The sequence below is a fragment of the Hippocampus bargibanti genome, linkage group LG18, assembly GCF_051943395.1.
Source record: "Hippocampus bargibanti isolate YZ-2025 linkage group LG18, ASM5194339v1, whole genome shotgun sequence".
Lineage (NCBI taxonomy): Eukaryota > Metazoa > Chordata > Actinopteri > Syngnathiformes > Syngnathidae > Hippocampus > Hippocampus bargibanti.
In genome coordinates, this window is record NC_142751.1 from 15,274,097 (window position 1) to 15,289,101 (window position 15,005).

Below are 15,005 nucleotides of genomic sequence, written 5' to 3' on the forward strand. Positions count from 1 at the left end.
AGTTCTTTTAAAATTCTTTTTAAAATTTGTTTTAAAATCTTCTTGATACAAATGTGGTACGTGCACAAACATGAAATTAGATATCAGGTGGACAGGATGAACTTAATACAACTAATAATAATAATATGTTATTTCTGTGTAAATTATCATTGTCACTTGAAATTCAGGACCTACAGAATATTGAGTTTTAGGATGACATAAACATTCAATGCAGCGTAAGAAACCTGAGATAGAGCTTCTTCGTTCATCAGGAAAAAAAACGAGTTAAAAAGAAAAAACAAAACACAAAAAAAGTGGGAGATTGACCCTGACTTGAAGTGTTCAATGTGCGACGCCGTGGTGAATTTCCAGATGCCAAACTCTTGTTAGCGTGACCGGCGAGCCGACATCTTTCTCCTGGCCTGCTTCGCTTGCTGCCAGAGGACGTTAGGAGACACCTCAAGCATGTCTCTTCAATCTATCCCGTCGTCATCACATTCTTTCCTCTCATTCGTCAGCCGTCTCGGCGCATCAGTCGGAATCGGCCAAGGCCCTAGCGTCGCCCGCCGGTGAGGTCGTGACCTGGCTGAGCTGAGCTTCACGGCGAATGGCAGGCGGGATGGAGATGCTCGGTTTCTCTTGGCGAGGGGGCAGAAAATATCCTGAAAAGCTTTGACAGAAGCCATCTGGGTCTCGCTGCAGCTGCAGCGCCATTTATGTGTTGGGACGTTTTCTAAAAAGCCGCCAAGGCAGTCAAGTGAACATCATCAAGTCATCATTTGGGGAAACGCTGATGATTGAGGAAAAACTCATTTTGGAAAGTGTCCTGGAGAGTTTTGAAAGGCGCTCATAAATGAAACATGTTGTTATGATTTCAATCCTGTGTCATCATTATTTTTTACTGTTCTTAGAGTTGCACTCAAATATGTACTGTATAATTATATTTGAAGTAGATGTATATCTAATAGAAAGAATAGAAGGCTAGCTATTTAGCTAGCACAGAGTTAGCTAATAATCACTCAACCCGGAAGAAAGCTAGCTAGCTAAGAGTAAGCCAATAATAATAAAAATGAGCAGATATTTCGGAAATATTGACCAGCGTGTATTCTCAAGAGACAACCAGATTGATTAGTTCGGTCTGGATGTGAACCGAGTGGCCCCTTCTGTAGCAATTTTCTTAATGAGTGGCTAAATCAAAGTGAGTGACAGGCCAGGCCAGTTCGGGGAATTGGGATTTTGCAACGCTTAAATCCACCGGGATTGATTTTTTTTTGGAAAGTGACTACTCAAGATTTGCTTTCCAATCCCGATGAGAAATAAGTCCTGTTTCTGATCATTTATTCCTTCTTGATGTAGTACTCGCAGCGATACTGCAAATGGCTTGATCTTCTCGGTAAGTACGTAAAAAAAGCGCAATCAGATGGAACATTGTCTCCGATGTCTTGGTGTGATCTTGGTCTTAATGAGGCTGGAAACAGCTGCTCTCGCATGCTTTTGTGAATAATAGATGTGACGGGGATTGGACCGTTTCCAGCAGTCACCGTGAACAAAAACAATAGAGGTAACATCCGATTTACGACCAGCTCGACTTACGACCACCCGTAAAATTCTAAAATCGTGTATGACAATTTTGGCCAGCCAGCCAGCGTCTCACTCTCGCGCAGCAATCGACCACGTGATGGCAGCAGAAGGGGGAGGAGTTAGTGAGTCATTTAGCCTCCGAGTCTCTATTAAACATTTTGAATGGAGTTCAACTTACGAGCATTTTGACTTACGGCCGTTTGGTCGGAACGGAACTCGGTCGTAAATCGGATGTTATCTATATATGGATGGTGACCCGACGTCCCGTGAGACTGATCCGCCGAGCCGCTAGGCGGATAGTCCTACATGTTTTCCAAGTCTCCCTGTTGCTACACACCTGGGAGACTTGGAAAATATGTAGGACCCCTGGGCCATAGCGCCTACGAGCTAATCTACGATTAGACAACAGATTAGGGAAAAAATACATATAAGAAAGGGAGAAGAGATTAGATTTTAAAAAGATCCTTATAGTAAGAGCACAAACATTGCTCTTGGGTGTTATTTGGTCAATATAATCCAGAGTACTGCCAATTGACCGCCATCAGTCCTAACCTGCTTTTTGTTCTTCTTCCTTTTCCTTCCTCCTCCTCTTCTTCTCAGCTTCCACCATGTTGAAGAAGTCTTGCTCAGCTTTGGCGATGAGTTGTTCGGGAGACTCCTCCCGTTCCACCGCCTCCCGTCCCGCCTCGTCCTCTCGGCTCTGCTCGGAGCGACTCCTTTCCTTTAGACGGAGTTCCTTCTGACGAGCCTCCAGGATCTTCTCCCGTTTCGCCTCGCGCTCTAACATCTGAACGTGAGCACGATTGACAAAGGGAAGCGTGAAAGGGAAGCGACGAGGTATGATCGCATGAGAAAACGGTTGATTTTCAGGTTCTCGCCTCGGCCATAAGACTCTTTTCATTCTTCTGGAGGTTAGAGAGTCCGGAGCAGATCTCCAGTAATGTAACTGCACCCTGCTGAGAACCGCAAGCCACCAAGCGACCGCTCTCGTGCAGCCGCAGGCTAAAGAGAGCTTCATCACACACCTGAAAAACAACATTTGCTTCTGAGCCGTTCACAGATGCCAAAATGCAGTTTGACTGGAGGCGCAAACGCAAATGATGACTTTACCTTAACACTCAGCGTGGGGTCGCTCTGCTTAAACAAGACATCCCAGATGTCCAGCACGCCATCCATCTTCACGGTGAAAAAGACGGACGGTCTAATAGGACTCCAGCAGGCATCTGTCAGGCATGACATCTGGTATCTGATCAAAATCAAGATGGATCGACATGGGAGACAAGAAAAAAAAAAAAAAAAAATGAGGACACGTAATAAAGGCAGAATTTTGTACTACAAGAATATCCACGGAAGACGCTAAAAAGAAGCTAAAATGTCACACATCCGTTTGGTACCTACTTGGTCCACATGATGGATGAGTCCTTGATGTCCTCGGACCAAATCCGAGCCCTCCAGTCCCCCACGGTGAGGAAATTTTTGGGGAAGAAGGGACTTCTTTGCAGGGCATAGACAGGTCCATGGTGACAGTCGTAGGTACACACGATCTTCTCGGACGGAGTTTTTGCCCTCCTGTTACAGGACACAACAACACCCTGCTCGGTCCCCACCATGAACTTGGTTGGCTGGAGAGACAAGAAGACATTTTACGGGACAGACTGAGACAGACTTACTTTCATGAGTTTTTGAAAAGCTGGAACAAAACACACCATGGTGGCTTCGAACTCCAGAGAGATAGCTCCCAAAGCCCGGTCCAGGTTTCCTTCCCGACCCAGGTCTAGAATCAACTGCTCCGTGGGCTCGCTCAGCCGACGGACGTCCCACCACAGAACCTTGAACAAAACGCAGAATTCAGTCGGCTTGGTTGGATTCGTCAAACCGTAGCCTGTGAAGGTTGATTTGAATTGACACACCTGTCCATCGGTAGATGCAGAGAAAGCTTCAGTCCCGGTCTTGGATTGCAACCAAATGGTTTTGTAGACAGGGTCCCTGTGACTCTGCTCCAGAGATGAAACATCCACGGATTGACCGCCTTTACGGGTATCCCAGAAGGCTAAAACACATCAAGTTTTATTGAACAAAACACAAGAAGTCCAATGGAGAGTTGCCTCGGTAGCTTCATTCATCCTGGTCAGGACTGCTGGCAGGCAGGACGACTGCGCAAACTCCGCAATAACTTTGCAATTGTTGATCCATCTTTGACACCAACGCACCAATCTGCCCATTGTAGCTCCCGCCAACGAGTGTGTGCGAGTCTTTTGGGTTGTAGTCCAAACAGACCAGAGGAGACGTCGGCTTCAGAGTCAGATCAGGTTTGTTGGGATTCTCTGGAAAACAGAGAAAAATCCAATGTTTTGGCTCGTGGGGCTAACTTGATGTCAAGTCGTGCTTACCGAGGTCCCAGATGTATGCATCGGGACTCATTTCTGCAGAAGCTTTCTGGAAATCCAGACACGAGTAGGCAGCGGCCAGTTTCCTGCCTCCGTCGGGGTGCCAGGATAGACAACTAACGGTTCGCTTCACCTGGTTTGGATCCCTGTTGAAACCACCCAAACGGTGACGTCTACAAGCGGAATTTTGATACCTCCAATTCTGTACAGACGTTTCTTATCAGATACCGGAAAAGGTTGATGGTGTTAGCAAACGGCGGTTCCTGATTTTCATCGAGGAGATCTTCATCCTCAAAGTACTTCTGGTAGATGTCAACGGCGGTGTTTTGTCCAACGCAGTGCTCGATAACCTGGACCCCAAACAGATGACATCATAGATGATTTTAAAGTGAAATGAAGGGACAACGGAGGGTCTTACGCTGCCAAGTTGCATGATGCTGTTCAGGTAACTCTCATCCTTCTCGACCTTCTTCCTAAAACGAATGGTTTGCTCCACTTCTTGGGGGTTAATGTCTTTAGGCCACCCCCCTTCCACGTGGTTGATTCCGCGGCTTTCCGATTCAAACCTCTCTGTGTTTATCTGGAAAGGAAACGGAATTAAACCGGAGAGACTCGGAGGCTAAATGACACGCAAACTCCCCCTCCCCCCTGGTGCCATCACGCGGTCGATTGCTGTGCGAGAGTGAGATGCTGGCTGGCTGGCTGGCCAAAATTGCCAACCTGCTAGCGCGTTGCAGTGCCAGGCGTAGAATTAAATTTGAAAAAAATATATAGCGTTTGGAGGTCATGGTCGTAAGTACGGGTGGTTTTAAATCGAGCTGGTCGTAAGTCGGATGTGACCTGTATATATATCAAAGTGGACAGTGGTATTGCTTGATGTTTCAAGATAAAATAAAACCTTTTCTAATTTTAAAATTCTTAAACAGATTCATTACAGACAGGGAAATATTTTTTATATATCGAATTTTTTAATGATCAAAAATAATATTGACGTGGTTGTAAGATTGTGAATTTTGTGTTTTCACGATGCGTAGATTTGCATAGTAAAGCGACGATATTGGAAAAAAAACCGGAAGTTTCACTTTCAAAATAAAGTATATATACTGAAATGAAGTACTTGAACTAAGAAACTGTATTTCTCAGTACAAGTACGCGTTGAAATGTAAACGTGATGAAGCTGAAGGACAACCTGATGTTCGGACATGTCCTGAGAACATTGAAGCGCCTGTCCGCTGCTCCCTCTCGGGAGGAATTGCAAGGCCAAATCCGGGTTAGGAGCCACGTCCGCAACGAGCTCCGCCGGCCGGTCGGAGAACAAACATTGGCGGCCAAAATCCCCGCGAGGCTTCGAATACTCGTGAACAATCTCCATGGCCTTCAATCCTGTCCAAAAACAACCAGGACGAAGAAAAAAAGAGCAGCAATGGCGCCCTCGTCTCTTAGCAACGGCGTGAACACGGAAGTAGGTCCCGTTTCTGAGCGACGAGATTACAACTTTATTTAACGGACGAGGAAAAAAAGTCCGATTTCTCGTTAGTGCTAATGAACAGACAGAGGAAAGAAACGATGATAATTAGATATAAAATATAAATATACATATATAAACAATATATATCGGTATATATTCTCAGACACAGAGATGGTCAAACTTATATTGCTGTACAAGCAATGCAGTCGATGGGTCTGAAAAGAAGGGAAAAAAGAAAATATTTGAGTTTTCCAGCTTGTTGTGTAAAATTATTAGTATTATTTATTTATTTAATTATTATATAATTATTATTAGTAGTAGTACAGTAGTAGTATTACTATTAATATTGTTATTATTATATCAATATTGTTAAATATATAAAATATGGTTTTTATTCAATACTGTTACATATATCAAATATGCTTTTTATACTTTTATGTATTGTTATAATTTGCAGTAGGTACAGTTCTTTTTATGATATTTTTGTGTAGTTGTATATTTCAGTCTCTGACATGTTTTTTGTGCAAAGAATACAGTAAAGTCTCGTTATATCGATATCGGATATATCGAGAGTCCCGGTTATATCGATACTATCTCTATGCAAGCACGGAGAAAATTACATGCAAACAGGGTCGGATATATCGATAGTCCCGGTTATATCGATATTTTTTCGGACTCCCTTGAATATCGATATAACGAGACTTTACTGTACTTTGTTTTATTGTTGAGCCCCCCATGCAAATTTCCCCACTGTGGGACTATTCAAGGATTTATGAAAGGAAATGATGATGATTATTATTAAATGTATCATCATTATTATTATTAGTAGTAGTATCAGTATTAGTAGTAGTAGTAGTAGTATTATTATTAGTAGTTGTAGTATTAGTAGTAGTAATATTAGTAGTTGTAGTATTAGTAGTATTATTAGTAGTAGTAATATTAGTAGTAGTAGAAGTAGTAGTAGTACAGTATTATTATTATTATTATTAGTAGTAGTAGTAGTAGTAGTATTAGTATTAGTAGTAGTAGTAGTAGTAGGGGTAGTAGTAGTAGTAGATGGAGTAGTAATAATAGTAGTAGTGGTAGTAGCAGTAGTAGTAGAAGGACAGTATTATTATTATTATTATTATTATTATTATTAGTGGTAGTAGTAGTAGTAGCAGCTGGAGTGTGATAACATTTGTGTTATTTTGTGTCAATGAGCCATGAGGGTTGTATCCACTCCCGAATGATGACCAACGGATGGCAAAGCCAATACAAGTTTATTTAGAGCGCAGGGTGTGATTTTTTTTTTGTTGCAAGGCCACCAAAAGTCAATCATCAAGCAAACTGTTGGCAATACACCAAAATGAAGAAGCGGAAAAAAAAAACACTCACCAAATTGCTTCCATCCGAATAAAACAAACTATCAATCCATTTGTCTTTTGTCTAACTAGAAATCGTTTTCTGATTGAAGAGTGCCCCCTAAGCAAATGGCGTATTGATCTCCATCAATAGGTACGGCACAATGTGAAACGCTGTTTAAAGGACAACCGACACCATTTTTTTTTTGTTTCCTAACTGACACCAGAACGTTTTATGGCATCTAAAATAGCCAAAACACGCAGGCTGATATTCTTAGTCAAATGCAAAACAACAAGAAAAATGACTTAAAGTGTCCCAAAATGACTTCAAAATGACCTTGGAGATGGCGAGTTTCAGAAGGTCCCGCCCCCTTATTCGTGACGTCACAAACTGCCTTGCTCCAGAATCAAAACAATGGCTTCAGATTGGGAGAAGATGCTTTCTTGTTACTCATCCAGTTATGAATATGATTCAAATAGTCCTGAAGAGGAAAGCATCAGTGTTTGCGATCGATTAAAGGAGTCCTTCCATATGAATTCGAGCCCTCAATGGCACCTGGACTGAAATGTAGTGTCCCAGAAAATGCACAAGATGGCGCCCAAGCTCCGTTGGAAATGGGCTGATTTGTCTGCTGGGAATTTGTGTCAACTAGTATCAAATAGTAGTAGTAGTTTTCCTTCTAATTTTGGCATCAACACGATGTTTTCAGACCAAACAAAGTAGCCAAAATGCATTGTGTGTCACTTTCTCGGTCAGGGTCGTTCCTGACGTGACATCACGTCAGGAATCGTAACCAATTCGAAAACAAGACTTCCTGAATATTCAGTGCGAGTCTTAAAAGGTCAAATATGCAGTGGAATCTTTGTCAAATCCGAGAAAATAGAAGTCATTTGACAAATTATGGGCACACCGCGTCCGCAGGCGTCGGTTGTCCTTTAAACTAAGCTGAAGCAAACAAAAGTAGCTACCTTCTGGTCGACGTTAGCTAAAACGTCAAGGAAGCGTAACCTTGTTTGGAATAAACGGCAAAACCCGGGTAGACTTCTTCTTCAAAAGGCCTTTTGTAAGTATAAATATGCGTCATTTTGTTTCCCGAGACACCATAGAAGGACAAAGTACACCCGGGAGAGTCAAGATACACCCCGATTTTTTGCACGCCGTTAGTCGGCGCGTACCATAACATAATTTTCATGGGGCCCGATCTCGCCATGACTCTAAAATCGTGGTGTGCGTCCATTCCCCAAGAAGTGAACATGTCGGTGAAGGGTAGTTTCTCGATATATTGATAGGATTCGCCAGACTTTCTGGGGGTTTCGCTGTAGGCAACCGCCGAGCAAATGTGGCCCCGCCATTCCACTTCCCAATAGTGCCGACCCGATAGAGGCTGTTGGCAAAGAACTTGTTGAAAATCGCGGAACCTTTCCGAATGATCCGGATATGACCTGCCGCCGCCGTACGTCACTTTGGTGTTTTCTTCGGACAGGCTGAGATTTTTGTGCACGGTGTTTGGGTCCAGCGTGAGTTCTGTGGCGCCTGATGGAGAGAGAAAAAAAAATGGGAGGGGGACACCACCCCAAAAACATTACATTAATTAATAAAAAAATGTAACATTTAAAATGGATCATTAAAAACATTACATTTAAACATTTACATTTAAAATTACACTTTGAAAATTGAAAATTATAAATTGAAAAATTACAAATTGAAATTGAAAATTACAAATTACACTTTAAACATTAAAATTTCAATTATAAAATTTTAAATTGAAAGTTACACATTGGAAAATTACAAATTGATAATTGAAAATGACACTTTAAACATTATGTCAATTTTAAAATTTCAATGTAAAAAATTTACATTTAAATTTTAACATTGAAAATTACAAATTGATAATTGAAAAATGCAAATTAAAATTACACATCAAACGTTAAACATAACAATTTCAATTTTAAATTACACATTAAAAATTACACATTGAAAATTACAAATGGAAAATAGAAAATAGAAAATAGAATAAAAAATTAAAAATTAAAAAGAGAGAATATAAAAAGTTACAAATAAAAAATTAAACCCATTCATTAATGAGTTAGCTAATCAATGAATCCCCCCCCCCAAAAAAAAAAAAAAAAAAAAAAAAGTCAACTGAACTTACGCCAGATGAGATCGTTTCTGTCCGTGATGTTTTCCACCGGCGGAACATCTGGCACGGTGAATTGATCGGTGTGCAGAAGTCCGTTTCTGTAATGGTAGATGGAAGCCCCCCGGTACTTGTTATTGGGCACGGCGCCGATCAGGAACTTGACGCTGCTACTGCGTCTCAGAGGTTTGGCATATTTGAGAAACTCTTGGGCCGTTTCTCTCATTTTGACGATGACCTCGTTTGCGAAAGACCGAGAACCTTCATCCTTTCTGCCGGTCTCGGACGTGTCCAAGTACTCGGCCATGCTATCGATGAAGGGGTCATTGGCGTCCAGGTCGGTGAAGACGTAGCAAAGAACATTTGTCACGCCCGGAGCCAGAACCGCTCGATCCAATTCCGACTTGCTACGCACCACGCGAACGTTGGTGTCCTTTAGCATCATGCTAACGCAAGACTCGACGACGTTGATGATACGTTCTTTGTTCTCCAACCAGTTGTTCAGGTACGATTGGCGGAACGGAGACTTCTCCCGATCGTTGAAGATTTTCGCCAAGGCGCTTTCGTCTTCTCGGCCGTCGCGGATGGAAGGGAGCTTTTTGGAGAGCGCCGATTGGAGCGTAGCTTTGTAAAAACGGCAAAGTTTTTGGAAACTGCTCAGATTTTTACGGATGACGGGAAAGTGTTGCGCCGCGCTACTGAACAGACTATCGTTGCATCTCATTTCCACTTGCTTTTCATCTTCCATAGCTCGCGTGATTTCTCTGGACAACGACACGCTAACGTCTTTGACTAGCACGGCGGATTTGTCGTAGAGCGCCTGCAGAGGATACAGCCAGACCACCAGCGGGGCGTTATTGTCCGCGTGGCTTAACAGCGCGGGAAGCTCGCAGTAGGTCTCCACCGCTTGGACGAAGGTAGCCGGGTTCTTCTCCAGGATGAGATCTCCGAAAAACGTACAGGAGAACTTATCGGTGACATTTTGCTCTTCTTCGCTCAACTTGATCTGGGCACTCCCTTCGATTTTAAACGTGGGGATCTTCTTGATCACCGCTTGCATGTTACCTTGAATATCTTGAACGCTGCTAGCGTCTAACTTCTCACTATCAAAAACGAAGACGGCGTTGGCCCCGTAAAGGATCCCCGTTACCAAATGAGTTGCCTTGCCCTTCTCGATCACTTGTTTTTGGGAGCTGTCGAGCGGCCCCAAGGCGGGAAGAGACAATTGCTTAAAGGTCGTGGTAGCTTTGTACTGAAAAGTCACTCTGCTCTGGTTCTTAAATTTCTTCTGATTGTTCAGGTACTTGGCCGATCCGCCCACTTCAACCAAGCCGCCCATGAAACTCATATTCAGGGAAGCATCGATATCCATCATCGAAGACCTGGATTCAATGGTGTCCGAGGCTGAAATCTTAAAGGAACTGCTTTTTTGAGTGGTTTCACTGGTCTGGCTTTCGAGTGCCGAAGTGTCCCACAGAGAGAAACCTGCAGGAACAGACGCGGGATATGAAGACAGTCAATGGCGGAGTGACAACGAGGATAACCGTGGAGGAAATTTGGATCGTTCGTACAACGGAGTGATTAGGCAACAAAGGATTACTTATGCTGATAGAGGTGATACCAGGGCAAATAGGGCAATCAGGACAGTCGTCAGTCAGGACAATAGAAGCAATCAGTGGAGCCGCAGGGAGTAGTCCTCTGCTCCCCCCCCCCCAACCTGAGAGCAGGGACCTATCATAGCAGAGTCCGGCACCGCCACGTCTGGACAGTCGGGATATACATATATAGGGCCGAAACTACCAGTAAGACTTTAGTTTGCTGACGAAGCTTCATGGATAAGAAGCGAAACGGCTGAAGAAACCTTTTCATCGTTGGAGGAAAAGCTTTCTTCAGTCGTCATGTGGACTTCTTTTGAAGGTGTCGGAGCTTTCGCTCCTCATCCGAAGAGCTTCCTCAGCGAAACGTCTGTTGCATAGGAGTGGTCCATCGATGAAAAGGTTTCTTCAGCCGGCAGAAACCTTTTCATCAATCTTCGTCAAAGTTGTGCTGGCTTGATGCGAATCATGCTAATTAAGTGACCGAAGCTAATGAGGTAATCAGAGCCAAGCATAGAACATTAGAGGTCATCAGAAATCATAATAAATTTCATTTCTAAGTGCCTTTCAAAACTCTCAAGGGCACTTTACAGTCACAGGGTATTTTTTTCTGTGGGTGAGCAGCGGCAGCTACACGATAACCGTGCTTCAAATGCTACCTGGTATGAGTTCATCTGAGCGGGCATCGTACAGCATCCCCAAGGTGAAGGGCTGACCCAGAGCAGCAATTTTCATGGTATCGGGCATGTTGGCGCTTATTTGAAGTAGCTGAAAGAGAGACGGACAAAAACGAGTCAGATTTACGATTTATTTCTGATTCAGCGCACGATTCGTACCAAGGCGTCACTTACCCGAAAATGGGCGACGGAGCTGTTGGATGGATGATCTTCTCAACGTCAAGAAAGTCCAGACAGGAGTGATCTTCTGACTTTCGCAGTCAGTCCTATTTATATTTCAAATGCATCTGCGTTTTGCATGTTTTTTCCATATTATCTCCGATCATTTTAATAATTTGATTACTTTAGATGAACGCAACCGTCACGTCAAAGGCAGAAAGAGAGAAAAGGCCTGGAGAAACGTGAATACTTTATTTTCCTTTTAGTGAGAGGAACAACTGAATAATTGATGGTTTGATCGTATATTATACTGCACTAAAATGTGAAGGCGCCATTTAAATTTCCTCCTTGATTCTTTTTTTGCGTGATTTAGCAAATTTTATGAGTTTCAATCTTGCAAATTTGTGACTTTAAATCTAGCAAATTTGTGAGTTTGAAACTAGCAAATTTGTGACTTTAAATCTAGCAAATTTGAGAGTTTAAATCTAGCAAATTTGTGACTTTAAATCTCGCAAATTTGAGAGTTTAAATCTAGCAAATTTGCCAAATTGAAACTCACAAATTTGCGCCTTTTTTCTCAGACTAATACCCCATTTCTAAAATAATATATATTTCAACTTGGCCCTAATGCTCTTGCGTAGTCTTCTATGGCAAATTGCAGGATTTGTTTTAAGGAGCAAAACATATTAAAAAAAAACATAAACATAACATAAAAAAAACAAAAGCCAGGCTTCCAATTACTGTCCCACTGCATACATTTACATGAAGATCCTGTTTTTTTTTACATGCCCAAATGATACATATCGTATTCAAATTGATAACAAGTGTACAGTATAAGATGGAAATTTTCAACTGGTATTTCTCACACAAAAGGAGCTGAATTTTCATCATCAGAAAGCTTCCGTTGAACCTTGATGTCCAATCGGATGCATCGATAAGCAAGTGACTTTGTTTGAAAGGGAATAATAATAATAAAAATACATTTATTAGAGACGAATAAAGGTACATCCAATCCAATCCAATGTGGGTCACGTGAATGCACAAGCAACCAATCATTGAGTGGCGCTATTTCGATTTGATGGCATTAGCGCCTTTGTTTTTTTGTCTTTGAGATTGATCTCAAAAGAACAGCTGTCAGTCAACAGTGTACAATCAACAAGATTGATAAAAAGGAAACATACGTGTGACAGTGCCCTTGAAAAACTTTCCCCATCTGGCATGTCTGCGTCAGATGACTTTTCTTTTGTTAACGCCTCATTAAAATTCATTAATTGCTTCCTTTCTCCCTGGAAACAGCCTGGAAAAAAATGCTATGGAAGCTGGAAAAGTGTTATGCACGAACGCACGATGGACCACGTTGCGTTCTGAAGAACACAGCCAAAAACCTGCAAGTAGTAGATGTCCATTTTATTTCTTTGTTCTGTACATAAAAAGGGATCAATACCAGCGGGGGAAATATGAACACGCGTTAACAGTTGAAGACAAATAAAAAAGGCACAATTCTTAATCGTTAAGTAAAACGCCGGTGGCTTTTTGAGGAATCTGGGGACACAGTAATACTGTTAATGCCATTAAAAAAACAGCTCAGAAGCACAAAAAGTTCACCTCGGGAGGCGATTGTCAACATCCCCCACGGGTGTTGACAATCGGGATGTATTGCTTAAAGGACAACCGACACCATTTTTTGTTTCCTAACTGACATCCGAAAAATGTTTTATCACATCTAAAATAGCCAAAACACGCAGGCTGATATTTTTTGTCAAATGCAAGACACCAAGAAAAAGGACTTCAAGTGTCCCAAAACTACTTCAAAATGACCTCGGAAATGGCGAGTTTCAGAAGGTCCCGTCCCCTTGTTCGTGATGTCATACTAGGATACTCCTTCACAAACTGCCTTGCTCCAGAATCAAAACAATGGCTTCAGAGAGTTCAGATTTGGAGAAGATGCTTTCTTGTTAGTCATCCAGTTATGAATGATTCAAATAGTTCTGAAGAGGAAAGCATACATGTTTGCCATCGATTAAAGAAGTCATTTCGTATCAATTCGAGCCGTCAAGGACAGCATGTAGTGTCCCAGAAAATGCACAACATGGCGCCCAAGCTCCGTTGGAAATGGGCTGATTTGTCTGCTGGGAATTTGTGTCAACTAGTATCAAATAGTAGTCTTGGTGCAACACACAACAATTCACAATCGCGTTATTTATATGTTTTCCTCCTAATTTCGCCATCAACACGGATCAACACGATGTTTTCAGATCAAACAAAGTACTCAAAATGCATTGTGTGTCGCTTTCTCAGTCAGGGGCGTTCCCTTCGTGACGTCACATCAGGCATTGTCAACTGGAAAACAAGACTTCCTGAATATTCAGCGCAAGTCTTAAAAGGTCAACTATAGCTAGATACGGTGTAATCTTTGTCAAATGCGCTCAGTAGAAGTCATTTGAAGCCATTTTACAAATTATGGACGCAACTTGTCCGGAGGTGTCGGTTGTCCTTTAATTTGTAGACTGGGTCAAGTGTGAACGCCAGCGAGGGGGCTGTAAAAGGAAAATTTCGGAAAAAAATCATAACATGAAAGATATAAACGACACAAAAGCAGCATGTGGCCCAAAGCGTGTCCTTGTTTCCCTTTTTTTTGTTGAACGGCGTCACTCAAATCAGTCACAGCAACACATCTGACCATTTTTTTTCTTTTGAAATACATTTTTTAGGGGGGGTCGTAGCTGACAAAAAAAGGGCAGGACATCATTATCATTTTTTTTACAGCAGATATGTCAAGTGTGCGGAACCCCCCCTCCAGTTAAAATTAAATGGCATGAGGCAGCTTGCGTAAAGAGATCAAATGCTGCGTAGGACCAAGATTAAAAATAATAATAAATCATTGAAATTCTAGACCAGGAAATGTATCATCATTAAAAATAAAATTAAACAATGGAGGCATTTATAATGCTCTCACAGAAGCAAGGCAGCTATGGGCTCTTGTTGGCTAACAGAAACTTTGGGGTTGGGGGGGTCTTACTCACACATCATGTAACTCTGATTCAATTCATGACAAAATAAGCTGATGTAGGTAACATCCGACTTCTGAACAAACGGTCGTAAGTCAAAATGGTCGTAAGCCAAAATCCATTCAAAACGTTGAATAGACTCGGAGGCTAAATGACTTGCAAACTAGCCATCTATTCGCTAGCTATTAGCTAACTATTCGTTGCTAGCTTGCTATCTATTTGAGTTACTTCCGGGTTGAGTGAACACTGGCGCGTGTGGCCGCCGATGCTCACCCACAGAAAAAAAACAACTTATCCTGGAAAGTGACCTTGACAGTTTTGAAAGGCGCTTAGAAATTAAACGTATTATTATTAAACTCCCCCCATCTGGTGCTATCACACAGTAGATTGCTGTGCGAGCGTGAGATGCTGGCTGGCCGGCCAAAATTGTTGTACGCGTTGCTAGCCTGCTAGCGCGTTGCGGTGCCAGGCGATAGAATTAACATTTTTAAAATAGGGTCTGGAGGTCGTGGTCGTAAGTACGGATGGTCATAAGTCAAGCTGGTCGTAAATTGGATGTTACCTATATTTGGTAGCGTTAGTTACCTAGCGAACGTAGCGGCTGGTCAACAGAAAGACCCCCCCCCCCCAATCCCACGCCAACATACATCATGTCCATCGTAAATTGTCG

General features: G+C 42.3%; 2 protein-coding genes across 4 annotated transcripts; both read right to left on the reverse strand.

Moving 5' to 3' along the window:
* Positions 1-260: 260 nt before the first annotated feature.
* On the reverse strand, positions 261-5,506 carry LOC148884921 (dynein axonemal intermediate chain 2-like). The gene is made up of 11 exons (XM_089020475.1): positions 5,137-5,506; positions 4,366-4,527; positions 4,176-4,297; positions 3,951-4,093; positions 3,771-3,884; positions 3,471-3,610; positions 3,267-3,389; positions 2,959-3,182; positions 2,671-2,806; positions 2,439-2,585; positions 261-2,347 (listed from the first exon to the last, which is right to left on the reverse strand). The coding sequence occupies exons 1-11, from the start codon at positions 5,317-5,319 to the stop codon at positions 2,108-2,110; spliced, it is 1,734 nt and encodes a 577-aa protein (XP_088876601.1). The 5' UTR covers positions 5,320-5,506; the 3' UTR covers positions 261-2,107.
* A 1,160-nt stretch (positions 5,507-6,666) lies between these two features.
* Positions 6,667-14,999, reverse strand: LOC148884922 (neoverrucotoxin subunit alpha-like). Of its 3 annotated transcripts, none has more exons than XM_089020473.1 (4): positions 11,343-14,999; positions 11,151-11,259; positions 8,912-10,381; positions 6,667-8,292 (listed from the first exon to the last, which is right to left on the reverse strand). In XM_089020473.1, the coding sequence occupies exons 2-4, from the start codon at positions 11,236-11,238 to the stop codon at positions 7,745-7,747; spliced, it is 2,106 nt and encodes a 701-aa protein (XP_088876599.1). In that variant the 5' UTR covers positions 11,239-11,259; positions 11,343-14,999; the 3' UTR covers positions 6,667-7,744. The 3 variants fall into 3 exon arrangements, with proteins under 3 accessions (XP_088876599.1, XP_088876598.1, XP_088876600.1); XM_089020472.1 differs by lacking the exons at positions 11,151-11,259; positions 11,343-14,999 and adding exons at positions 10,518-10,657; positions 10,758-10,826; XM_089020474.1 differs by having other exon boundaries at positions 11,151-14,999.
* Between the last annotated feature and the right edge of the window lie 6 nt (positions 15,000-15,005).

What these genes read in the sequence shown, in the direction of transcription:
- LOC148884921 (XM_089020475.1), bottom strand. Translation starts at nt 5,319, where the DNA reads ATGGAGATTGTTCACGAGTATTCGAAGCCTCGCGGGGATTTTGGCCGC. An exon ending in CTGCATCTACCGATGGACAG is followed by an intron (nt 3,390 to 3,470) that starts GTGTGTCAATTC and finishes GTTTTGTTCAAG; the next exon opens with GTTCTGTGGTGGGACGTCCG. An exon ending in ACCCCACGCTGAGTGTTAAG is followed by an intron (nt 2,586 to 2,670) that starts GTAAAGTCATCA and finishes GTTGTTTTTCAG; the next exon opens with GTGTGTGATGAAGCTCTCTT.
- LOC148884922 (XM_089020472.1), bottom strand. An exon ending in TGATTGCCCTATTTGCCCTG is followed by an intron (nt 10,382 to 10,517) that starts GTATCACCTCTA and finishes CTGTTCCTGCAG; the next exon opens with GTTTCTCTCTGTGGGACACT. An exon ending in CAGAAACGATCTCATCTGGC is followed by an intron (nt 8,293 to 8,911) that starts GTAAGTTCAGTT and finishes TCTCTCCATCAG; the next exon opens with GCGCCACAGAACTCACGCTG.